General features: G+C 41.9%; 1 protein-coding gene across 1 annotated transcript; it reads left to right on the top strand.

The window, feature by feature from the left end:
* The first annotated feature begins 5,063 nt into the window (after positions 1 to 5,063).
* LOC143469815 (uncharacterized) lies at positions 5,064 to 10,478 on the top strand. The gene is made up of 3 exons (XM_076967647.1): positions 5,064 to 6,359; positions 8,753 to 8,868; positions 8,997 to 10,478. The coding sequence occupies exons 1-3, from the start codon at positions 5,213 to 5,215 to the stop codon at positions 9,546 to 9,548; spliced, it is 1,815 nt and encodes a 604-aa protein (XP_076823762.1). The 5' UTR covers positions 5,064 to 5,212; the 3' UTR covers positions 9,549 to 10,478.
* Positions 10,479 to 11,120: the final 642 nt, after the last annotated feature.

Genomic DNA, 11,120 nt, shown 5'->3' with positions numbered 1-11,120 from the left:
AACATGAGAAATCGCAGTTTTGCTTCTTCTGCTTGAATCGACTTATGTCTCAGACCGAAGCGCAACCCGCAGGGCCAAGACTTTTGCTCGTCTTCAGAAGTAGGTTTTGTTTTAAGTTATGTCGACATATTTAAAAGGATTCTGATCTTTCATCGAAATATTTCTGGTTATTTTAATGCCCGCTATTAAGATAGGATTATTTACAAAGCTCGCTTCGTTTGCCAATCGCCGGTAAACCACGCGTCATAAAACCGTGCGAGGCGCCACCTCAGGTCGACCAAGAAGCAAACGAATCGTCACCATAGCGACTTTTACTGCTTCTTGGCACGCTTGGGGCTTGCTACGGTAAACACGTAAAAGTGCTTCGGGGTTAGACAAGGCTTCGCACGTTTATTAGATACGTCACATACTTTGCGGTTTGAGTCGAGCGCGACACTGTTCTACATTTAATAAGCGCTGGGCGGAAATTACTGTAAACAATCAAATGAAGTCGGTTTATTGAGAATCACTGGCACGTGCCCGATTTGTCTCTATCGCGTTCATCTCGTCTTGAAAATATCCCAAATTTGAGTCACGTCGCGATAGCATTGATCCTGTCATTTCTCGTAATGGGTCGAATTTGAGAGTCGCTTCATGCGTCTGTGACGTCACTGAGAAACGCGGAAATCAGCCATTATTAGCCTTTTGTTGAGGAGATTAGAGCGCGAGGTCGAAGAAGAAGGAAAGTCGAACAAGCGGGCTGGATGGGGGGAGGGGATCACACGCGTATTAATATTGTAACAAAGTAACGACCCGGATTAGTTTCCCTGTTAAGTGTTCTCACCGCGACCACGAGTTTCAGATCGCGCTTTTTCGTCTTTTCGTCGGCGATGACTTTTGTTGCGATTTTTTTTCGCTTCGCTCTCGACGCCTACTTTAACGCGCTCGAATGATGTTTTGATGAAATAATTTTATTAATAATATTGATTCGACGACACTACAAGCTGCTGATTTTTTCAAGTAAACTCGTGTTGAGACGAAGTCTGTTTCTAATCGCAACCAAAGCAACCAGGAGATAACAAGTTATAACAAATGTTTTAAATAGCGATTTAACACAGAAGCAATTATTATTTCTTCGGTTTAATGTTAAGAAACCGCGAGATTGTTTACGTCAGGTGAAACGTATATCTTCGTTTAACTGATATTTGCGTAGAAACAGTTAAATTTGAAAGACACCGTTATCTTCTTTTAATGTGGCGACGTGGAAGCGACCGAGCTTGTGCTAATGTGGCGACGTGGAAGCGATTAGTTGAAGAATAAATTCAGATTATCCGCTCAATATCAGACAACATCTGACTGCAAAATCACGAGGACTTCATGCGCGCCTTATCATGCCAATTTTTTAAAACATCAGGTTTTAATTGAACATTGTGTCGTCATAATTCATCGTTGGCGCCAGATGGAGCCCATTTTAGCGCCCATTATGAAATCAGCTATTCACAGATAAGGTATACGTCATTGGTTATTTTTCTGCCGACGACAACGGCCAAAGAGCATTTTGTGTCCGATTCAGAAGACGGCGCGGCCAGGTCAGTGAGAAGGCCGTCGTCCAGTCTATCGACAAGTGAGAGCGCGCGGTTGCGACACAAAAGGTTTAAAAATTCAGTTATTCGAAAAGAAAAGGCAAGAATCACAACTTTAGTGACGAGGAATTCGTTAATTGTGACGTCACTGGTACCAGAGTTGGTTGTCAGTCAACAAAAATAAAATGGAGCGATTCAAAGAATTTCATTCAAGGTTGGGTCGAAACATGTCATAAAGAGACCGGAAGAAATGCGGCTTGTGACATCACAATGGCTTTATTATGACATCGATAAAGACGCCTTTGTCAAAATCGAAACCTTAGTTAAGTCTCGACGCAAAGTCGTCGCCGAAATGCAGACAAAACACGGTAATTATTTAGCTAGAACTTTGCGTGTGAGCCGCTCCAGGTAACGTTGAGATTGTAAGCATTTTCGAAATTCGACTTCTTCAAAACTTAGCCGAGGCCTTGTGGCGTTTCCGATTTGCAGGTTACGTGACAATTGCGTATTATCGCGTTAAAATGTGTTTGAACTAAAATTCCTGGGCGTGATTTTGTAAGAATTTGATTGTCTGCCAAGTGAGTGCGAGTTCAACGTCCCCGACAGCATGGAAACAATAGAACTTACCGACATTATCCTGTGAATATTGCAGTCTTGTTTGCATTGGCAACGTCAGCACCTGCACGTAGAATAGATCGGCAAATAAGGTGCATGCCCTTGCGTGACGTAAGAACGTGGGAATAAACGAACGCAAAAATCGCAGTGAAATCGGAAAGAAATTAATCTGTAGGACTTTTGTTTTAAATTGATTTTCGTGAAATTTTCTTGTAAAATACTTGCGATGGCGAATATTCCCTTTTACACCAAAGTTATCGAGGTTATATTTGAAGATCTCAAGTTGCTTGATAAAGAACGCCAGAGATCGATGCTGTAGAAATTTGTAGCAAATCGTCCACCAGCATCATGCCATGAGCGTGTTACAGCCTCGTTCCAATAAACCTGCGTCGCGCGTTGCTCGATTCAAAGCAGCGTGAGGGGCCCTCAGTGCTGGCAAACAAGCAGTGTGCGAGGTGTTGATTAGAAGTTGGGAGTCGTCTGTATTGGAGCGCTATAGTTTGGCTCAAACCAACACAACGAGGCAGAGTTGATAAAGGTATGAATCATTGCAGTGAAAATTATATGCTCAAAGCCCAGATGAGATAAACTTCAGCTTCACATACAGAAGCGTTGAAAGCGTGATTCTAATGAAAACAATTATTGGCAATTCTGATGGAACTATTTCATGGCCGTGGTACAGAAAGCGTGTAATGGAGTGACGGTAGGTTTCAATCGCTGGACCGTTTTCTAAAAACCCTGAAGTTGAATTGTTGCAAATTGCGTTTTTTTATCACTCCCCACTTATCGAGCTCATTAATCTTTACCGAGAAGTTTTCTTTAAAAGTTTTACTTTAAAAGTTAGATTCGGTCGGTCACTATCAATAGCGCAGGTGCACAAGATTGCATCAACTCCTACACGACACAAACATTGACGTCGTTTCGAAGTAAAAGTTTCCTTTAACTGGAAGCGTTGGAAGCCTAATAGGCTTGAGCATTGGGAAAGGTTTCGTCTAATCAAATGTTGTTGCGTTGACAGAGCAGCCAAATCTATTTGTTCAAAAAATTACCAACAATAGTAAGTCTAGCTTAGCACGCTTTAAAGGTCGCGTCTGACCGCGATCGTTGGCAATCGTCCAACAATTGCGCCGAAGTCCCGCTGTGTTTGCCTTTCAATAAAGTGTGACGTCATTAAACCAGCAGTATTTATTTGAAGATGTGCTGGTTGCTAATTGTGAATTTTAAGGTGAATTCCTGGCGTATTTTCATTGGCTCTTGTTATTATTATTGGATTAATTCGCAGAAAAACTTTGCTGCTGTAGAATTGAAACATAAGTTGATAGAAAGTGAGCGAAGAAGTCTCCGTAATATGTTTGTGTTAAAATAAAGCAATGAAAGTTTGTCTGTTCAAAGATAAAGGAACTATATGACCTCATATTACAGAGGTCACAGAGGTTTTGTTCCGTGCGAAAAATGTTGCCTGGGAATCAAGGTCAAAGGTCGTCGCTACCGCGAAACATTTTGGGTCCAACGCATTGTACTAGTTTTGAAGTTCAATCAACCAGTTATCGTACGTTTCCATTTTTTACACTGTATGTCAGACGATTGTCGTGAGTCGTTTTTTTTTCGATTGTCAACAGAGCGAAAACGCTTCCTTCCATTTTGCAAAGTGGTTCAGCCACGTTCTTGTCTTCTGCGTCACATGAATCACTCAGCTATGACAACGACATTGCCAGTTATGATTGATTTAAAGATGTTGATAACTACGTCAGACCCGGACAGTGGAGCATACCTGTAGGCCACTAGTTACTAGTTAGAAGGAATGTCGAGTAAAATTTACCAAAGTAAGTTTTTTATAGATAGACCGGTTTTTGCTCGACGACTCCGTAGTGTTTAGATCTCGACCGATTGGTGGAGAGATAACTCAATCACGTTGTAACTGGACTGGAATTCCTAGAATTTCTCGCAATAAGACTTCGAATAGCTCGACACTAAGAGAGTAACGAACGGCACTGCTCTCCATAATAACAACACGAAGGTAAACACGATCCTGGTTTAGAATTTTAAAAACAGCATAGAAAGTCGTACTCGCTTTAGAGTGGGAGGGTCGATAATTAAACCCGTTCATTGTCGACCGAAATGTAACATTGTACCATCAATGGCGCATTCAATGAAAAAACAGAAGGAAATAAATTGCTTTGAAAAAAATGTTCTTTGTGACGGAAAACTGACATTTTTGAAGTCACAATGGAGTCGTTCGATCGCTGAAATAAAAAACAACTCCAAAAAAAGTTGTTTCATTCCTTCAATTTCATTTTGCATACATCGCTTTCAAGTACTAAGATAGAACTCTCCGTTATACGTACGAACACCATCTCAATAATTATTGCTGGCAGATGAACACAGCATTGTCTTTATCAAAGTTGCACGATCTCCGTATTTGAATGTCAAAAAGGTTTGAATGTTTTTCAGCGCCCTTGACGTTTGTCCACGTTTCAACAAACATTGAAGTAAGCGGACGTTAGGCGGCTCCCAGTTGTTAAAATTGTGAAAATCAACTTCCAGTAAAGCGCCTTTGTTTTGACATGATTTACAATTTATTTTCCTAATGGTCGTGTTATATTTTCTCCAAGTTTGTACAGATCGTACTTGCTACGTTTACGAGGAAATTCAATGTCAAGCTGGAATGCTTGGTAGCGCGGTAAATAATTGATGCCTGCTCATTTCTGTGGTCAATTATTTTCTAATCCGCGGCATTAAACCGTAAAACATTTCCGCGGCTTAATTTAAGCAGCGAATTGTGTTTGCTCGTAACCCTTGTCCGACCCCAGTCACCCAAAGGCGCTGGACTTAAACCAAATAATTATCAGCTTTTCTATAAATTGATTGTTGTGCTTTTACAGGAAATAGGCGGCTAGATGATGAAATAAACATGACTGGTATTTTTCGGATCAGAAGCTCATTTTGTTTCATGGAATCTTGCCTGGCCAGCACGTAAATTATTTGACAACGAGGTTGTTGTCGTCGTCGCCTGTTAGCCAGTCTCGTGCACAGATATGTGTGCGGCCTGCCTTCAAAATATATGCACTTGCGTCCGTTTCTTAATTTGTATTTTGATCGGGTTTCAGCTTGTTTGCTGCAGCGACCAGCGCCAGATCGCCCCATCGCGCCATTCTCTGCCGTCATCCAAGAACTCGAATGACCTGGCTGAGACCAAGATAGTTCCCAAGTACAATAGAAATCAAAACAATTACCCGCGCATGGAGCAAAGAAAACATCGCACCGTGCGGGAACAATTTAACGCTAGGTTTAGAAGAACCTTGCAGCGCGATATGCGCATCATTTATTCCGATATCTTCGACCCTTCGTCTTACGAGCAATCGACAAGACGCGATCGACATCCAAGGAGTGCTGGCGATGACCCAAACCGTCGCCTGAATGAGGACTTTGAACATTCTCTAACAACCGGCGATGCAGTGATTCGAGGGCCGGTCACACAAACCAGAACATACGATGGTTTGGCACCGAACGACTTGTCAAGTAATACAGGAATTAAGCAATCGATTGACCGGCGTTCTCATTTCAATCAAAGTCCTTCTCGAAGGAAGGCGCATGGACGGAGCCACTCAGGCCGAAGTCGTGTCTTGGGCGACAACAATCGACGAAATTTGGCAGAATTCCAACGCGGACCGAGAAGTAACCGGACCATTTTCGGTGACAAGGGGCTGACGGAGATAGATTTGTGGCTTCGCGATCTTGACCGAATGCCAAGAGGAGAAATCCCAGATGATGTCATCGATTTGATAAAGAAAAAACTTTTGGAATTGAAGAATTCTTCTCACCGAATCAGTCGCCGACGTCACGTCCGGCGTTCGGCACCAGGAAACGGCGGCTCCGGCGAAGCTACAACCTGGGGCGAACTTTTAAGGAAACTGCAAAAAAATACACTGACGCCGTCGCCGAACAGAAGAAAACAGCGAAAGAACCGCAGGAAACATCGCGTTTGGTCCGACCGACCAATAGTTGCGGCAGAGCCCGGTGCAATTGGCACAATTCCACAGGAAAGCGAAGACCAATCCGCCGGGGACGGAGGAATTTTGGTCGAGTTCAAACTCCTCTACATTCACAAGTCGGGAAGATTCGTTCGAATCGACCAGAATGGCAAAGTGGAAAGCCGTTTACGAGAAAAGTGTGACAATAAATGTATGTATGTTACCATTTAGCATTTAACATTTAACAAGTAACTGTATAGTGATACGCGGTAGTGTAGGGATCTAACCTAGACCCAAAATTAGTTGTGGCGCATACTAACGCATCGACTATGTTATTGCGTCATTAGTTCGCGTGGCTTGGTTGAACATGGCCGTTTTCTCCACTTAAAAGTATTTGCAGTTAGACCAAACGCGATCTTTCAAAGTTGCCCTTTGTAAAAAATGATAATATTTCGTTGACATTTTGGTGACAAGTTATCTTTGAAAGAACGAATCAATTTATCATGGGGCAAATTTTGCTCTTTGTTTTTTCAACTCCTGGTGGTTCCCGGTTGACGTGCAATCTGCAATCTGCCCATCTCACCGAGCCAATTTCTACGCAAAACCTCTTCGTATTTCTAGTCATGCAGAAGCAGTATCCAGGGCGCCGTAAACACACGCAACTTGCGAGCAAATTGACCGAAGTATTGGACAGATTTACCAGAATTGAGCCCTGAACAAACTCGAACGCTCGCTCGATACATATTTTGACTCTGCTTGTTTCTCTACTCAATCAGTCGATTCTATTTTGAGCAATGTTGACAGTTACTTGAAACCTTCCGCTCCCGTTTTTGATGTTTTAAAACAGGATGATGTTAATATCCTTCAATTGATAATATTATAACAAGTTAATGATAAGAGCACACAGATGTTACTGCGCCAGGTAAAACCCTAAGTCGGTAGATCGCTAGTAAACGATTCCACTGTAACGAGGACGGTTAAGGTTATTTTTAGAAAACGTGTCGCGTCCCTACGAAATCTTTCCGCAAACACCTGTTGCGTCGGGCGTGGCATCAAATCAACAACTCTTCCGTTTTCATATATAGCGTGACCCGACGCCAAGCCACATCTTTTGATGTCCGTTCGCTTTGATAATGTTGTTACCACTTGGAAGCGTCACTTTTTATTATGTTAATTTCCTCAAGGAACGGCAAAAAATGTCGCCCAAAGCGACAATTCTTTATATATTTGCTTTATTTTTCTCGATATCCTGACGTAGCAGAGAAATAATTGTTTTGACGTCATATTGGTCAGTTTGGGACAATTATATAATAATGGCCTAAGCGGAGTCTGTGTAGCAGCGAAGAAATTTAATTTTAAAGATATTTTGCTTGCGGTAATGAGGTTTGTTGACTGAATGTCCCAGTAAAATTTTAATAGCGATAACTTTGTCGAGGGAAAACAGTCGCCTGCTGCCGCGACGGCTTAATCAGGGCGGGAAAATGACAAATACGTGATGAAAATGTTAAAAAAATGGTGTCTACGTATCACGAGACGATGGAATATTTCGAGAAGCTTCACTCAATTCAGTGGCTTTCGTCGACATAACTGTGACGTGCAGGCCCCGTAACACCTGCCCCTCGATAGTTTTCGATCCAATTAAGCGATGGAAACAGAAGCACTTAACAGCCCCCCTTGCCATTTGTGATAATGACAAGTGCTTATTTCAATAAATTCATATCGTGCTTCCAATCGAGTAAGCGATAAAACTGCTTTGAAGTGCCCAGTCAGTTTACAACGGAGACAGAATTGTCGGACGCGGCTGCATTTCCCACTTCTCTATGTGAGAAGTCTTTTTGAACAAAATTGAGCTCGATAAAGCCGTTGTTACAAGCCGCATCCTGATAAACACAATTAAAGAGGTTCGGTGAAGAAGAAGCAACTGAAGTAAATTGGTTCGCGACTTCCAATTATAGCGCACACTTTTTTCAGCGCACAAACAACTTCAGTTAAGGGTTTTATGTCTTGTACGACTGGTCATTGTAATCGTTTAAAGCTGGCGCAACGATAACAAGCAAACGGCTCATATCTGAAAGATAAGCGGCCTATCGTGTCTCCTATTATGTACGACACGCGAAACAGCGGTGCATCGCGCGATTTCAAAAGACGACAATCGATGCCACCATGAAACCCAACACAGCCGAGCATGTTTTGGCCTCTTATCGTCCTCCGCCTCTTTGACAAGAAGCTCCTGCTTGTGTGACGTCACAAGTGTAAACTTTCTCATAGAACCCCACTTGATGTTGGGCACGCATCACTGAATGACAAATAGCGATGTTTGTTTTTATACGTCACAATTACGGGAACGGGCCGGAAGACTATTTTGGTTTTTGCAAAAAGTTTGCGGCACCTGTTACATCGTTCTAGAATGTCTGGAACGATTTACGACGTACCGACGTAACCCTTTGAACTTCAAGTTCACCCGCCATGAACCCCATTGTTCAACGCTTCCTCTCCAAAACGTGATCCGCCGTTAGGTGCATGAGAAAATATCGCTTAACTGGTGTTTTCTCAGCACCTGGACTTGCATCTATTGCAGTTTTAACCGGGACCTCTTTAACCCAGGTGTCATCCGTTTCAAGACGATCGACCTAAAGCACGGGGACATCTTCGTTCAAATCAAAGGCGAAAAGAGCGGACGATACCTCGCTATCAACAAAAGTGGGCGACTTTATACAACGGTCAGTGAATCATGTCAATACGATTTATACGCTACTTGTATAAATGCAACAAAAATTTTTACTACTTGCGCAAATCTTTATGTGGTTTTGATGAAATTATTTTCATCGCTCACTATCTTGCTACATAGGTCAGTGCGAAAAATCCTGATACACACTTCATACACTTCTTCAACCAATCGATTGGCGACACCTACCGGTCTCGTCACGATTACTTCCTGGCCTTCAGAGGGAGTGGGCGTCCGTATCGACGCTCGAGATTCAAGCAACCGCACAAACACTCCCATTTCCTCGAGCTCAAAGCCGACAAGAGCTTGGTCCGCGCTCTCAAGGAACCAGATGTTCCTTTGACGGTTACGTCGTCATCAAAGCGAAAATGTCCGCGGAGCTGTAAAAAGTTGACTGGTAAGACGCGGAAGAGTTGTCAGAGGCGGAGGAAGCGATGTAGGCAAAAGAGGAAAGAAAGACGAAGACGGAGAAAGAGTAAAAAAGCAAACTCAGGATCATCGCGTTCCAGAAGATCGATTCTAGGATCTCGCTCTCGTAGAGTCCCTAAAGGCCTGATGAGAATGCTCTTTTCACGAGTATCGACAGCTCGCCGAGAAGGGACCCAAAATATTTGGACTTCGGGAGAAATCCCTGACGTCAGCAGTAACTTCGATGCTCCACTCGATGTGACGTGACGTCATAGGAAGGAAAACAATGAACTAACAAATAATAATGCGACGGCTCTTAATAGAAATCCAGTTAATTGAGTGCGGTTGGCTGATGGCGTGTTCTATTGTAGGTTCGTGGTGGGCATTCCAATGTAAGCGTGGGTTTGAGTGCGGTTACCTGGTGTGCTATATAGGCGGCTATACTCGGCGTATAGGCGAGTGAACGACGCACATTACCTCAAAAACGTATAAAACTGAAAGAATTGCTTGATTACGGTCTTTGCTATTAGGGTTATTGCGTGAAACGTGACGTAACTGCTCTCATCCGTTGAATGCTAGCAAGACGTACTTTTCTACTTGTTTTTTGTTCAGTATTTGCTTTATTTATTACCTTTGTACGTTTGTTGTCATACACGTTCCTTACTTTCCTCGCTTAATTGTTGTGTTCTTTGTGTTCTATCTTGCCAAAACGTTTATCAAATTGCTTCTTGTTGAAATATTTTAAAGAATGACGCAAAAGCGATCAGGTTTGCGGTTGAGAAAACAGAAAGAAGTCGACGGAAAAAGCTTTTTCTTGTTATCTCATTCTCAAACTGACGGCAATCTTTTTCTTATAGCTCTCCAGTACATTTATCTTGTTCGAAGCCATTATATGTCGATTTTTGTTATCTTTGATATGATCTTAAAACAAGATGAAAAGTGTTCGAAAGTTTTTCCCTTTTGAACAGAAAATGTCCTAGAAATATTTTTGATATTCTTCCACAAATTATCAATTTACACCTTTATATTTTCAATGGGCACTTTGCCAAATCACCTCTACACTTCAGTCGTTTCGTCTTCTTACTATGACGTTATTATTATTACTATTGTTATATTACCTATTTTTCTATACTGTCGAACGTTTATCCTTATGCGGCAAACTAGAATATGAACGTACAAAAATAAAGACAAAACCAGTCATTATTTCCAGTTCGGCAATTATTTGAGGTGCAGAAGTACCGGGCCATCTAATAACATGTCTCGCTGTCAACAGGAGTCGTTCGAGTTGTTATTTGTGTCAAGGGCGTTTACCGAAATGTCATCAGCGGCATCGAATTCTCACTGATCCGAAAAGATCGGTGCTATCACTTTTCAAACTAGTTATCGATGAGATGACATAATTTTGAGCAATTGAGAAGCTTGCTCCGTGACGTCAGCATTGTGTAAGGATGTTAAAATTACAAAGCAATTCGTTCCTATATATCAGATAAGTTTAAAATATCATGAAATTGGAGAACTTTTCCTCAAAAGCTTGAGCTTCAAATTTTGACGTAAATCTCGGTGAGCTTTTCAGTTGTAGTGTAGAAAATATTATTTGAGAAAGGAATTTTTTGGTTTTGCGTTTCTTGAAATAAGTTTTAGATTTTAAGTCTATATAGGTCGCCACTTTACACTAAATCACTGTTAACATTGAGGCTGGTTGTTTTCTATGGCAGAATAATGTTTTTACCTTTAAGTTTAAAGCTGCCCAAGTAGCTCAATTAAAAGAATTACTTCGCCTGTGATTTCTGTATTAAGTGAATATTCGCTCCTAGTATTATGCAGGTGTTAATGTGTTGC

The sequence above is a fragment of the Clavelina lepadiformis genome, chromosome 1 (assembly GCF_947623445.1).
Source record: "Clavelina lepadiformis chromosome 1, kaClaLepa1.1, whole genome shotgun sequence".
In the NCBI taxonomy this organism is placed as follows: domain Eukaryota; kingdom Metazoa; phylum Chordata; class Ascidiacea; order Aplousobranchia; family Clavelinidae; genus Clavelina; species Clavelina lepadiformis.
This window is presented reverse-complemented; position numbering and strand designations above follow the sequence as displayed.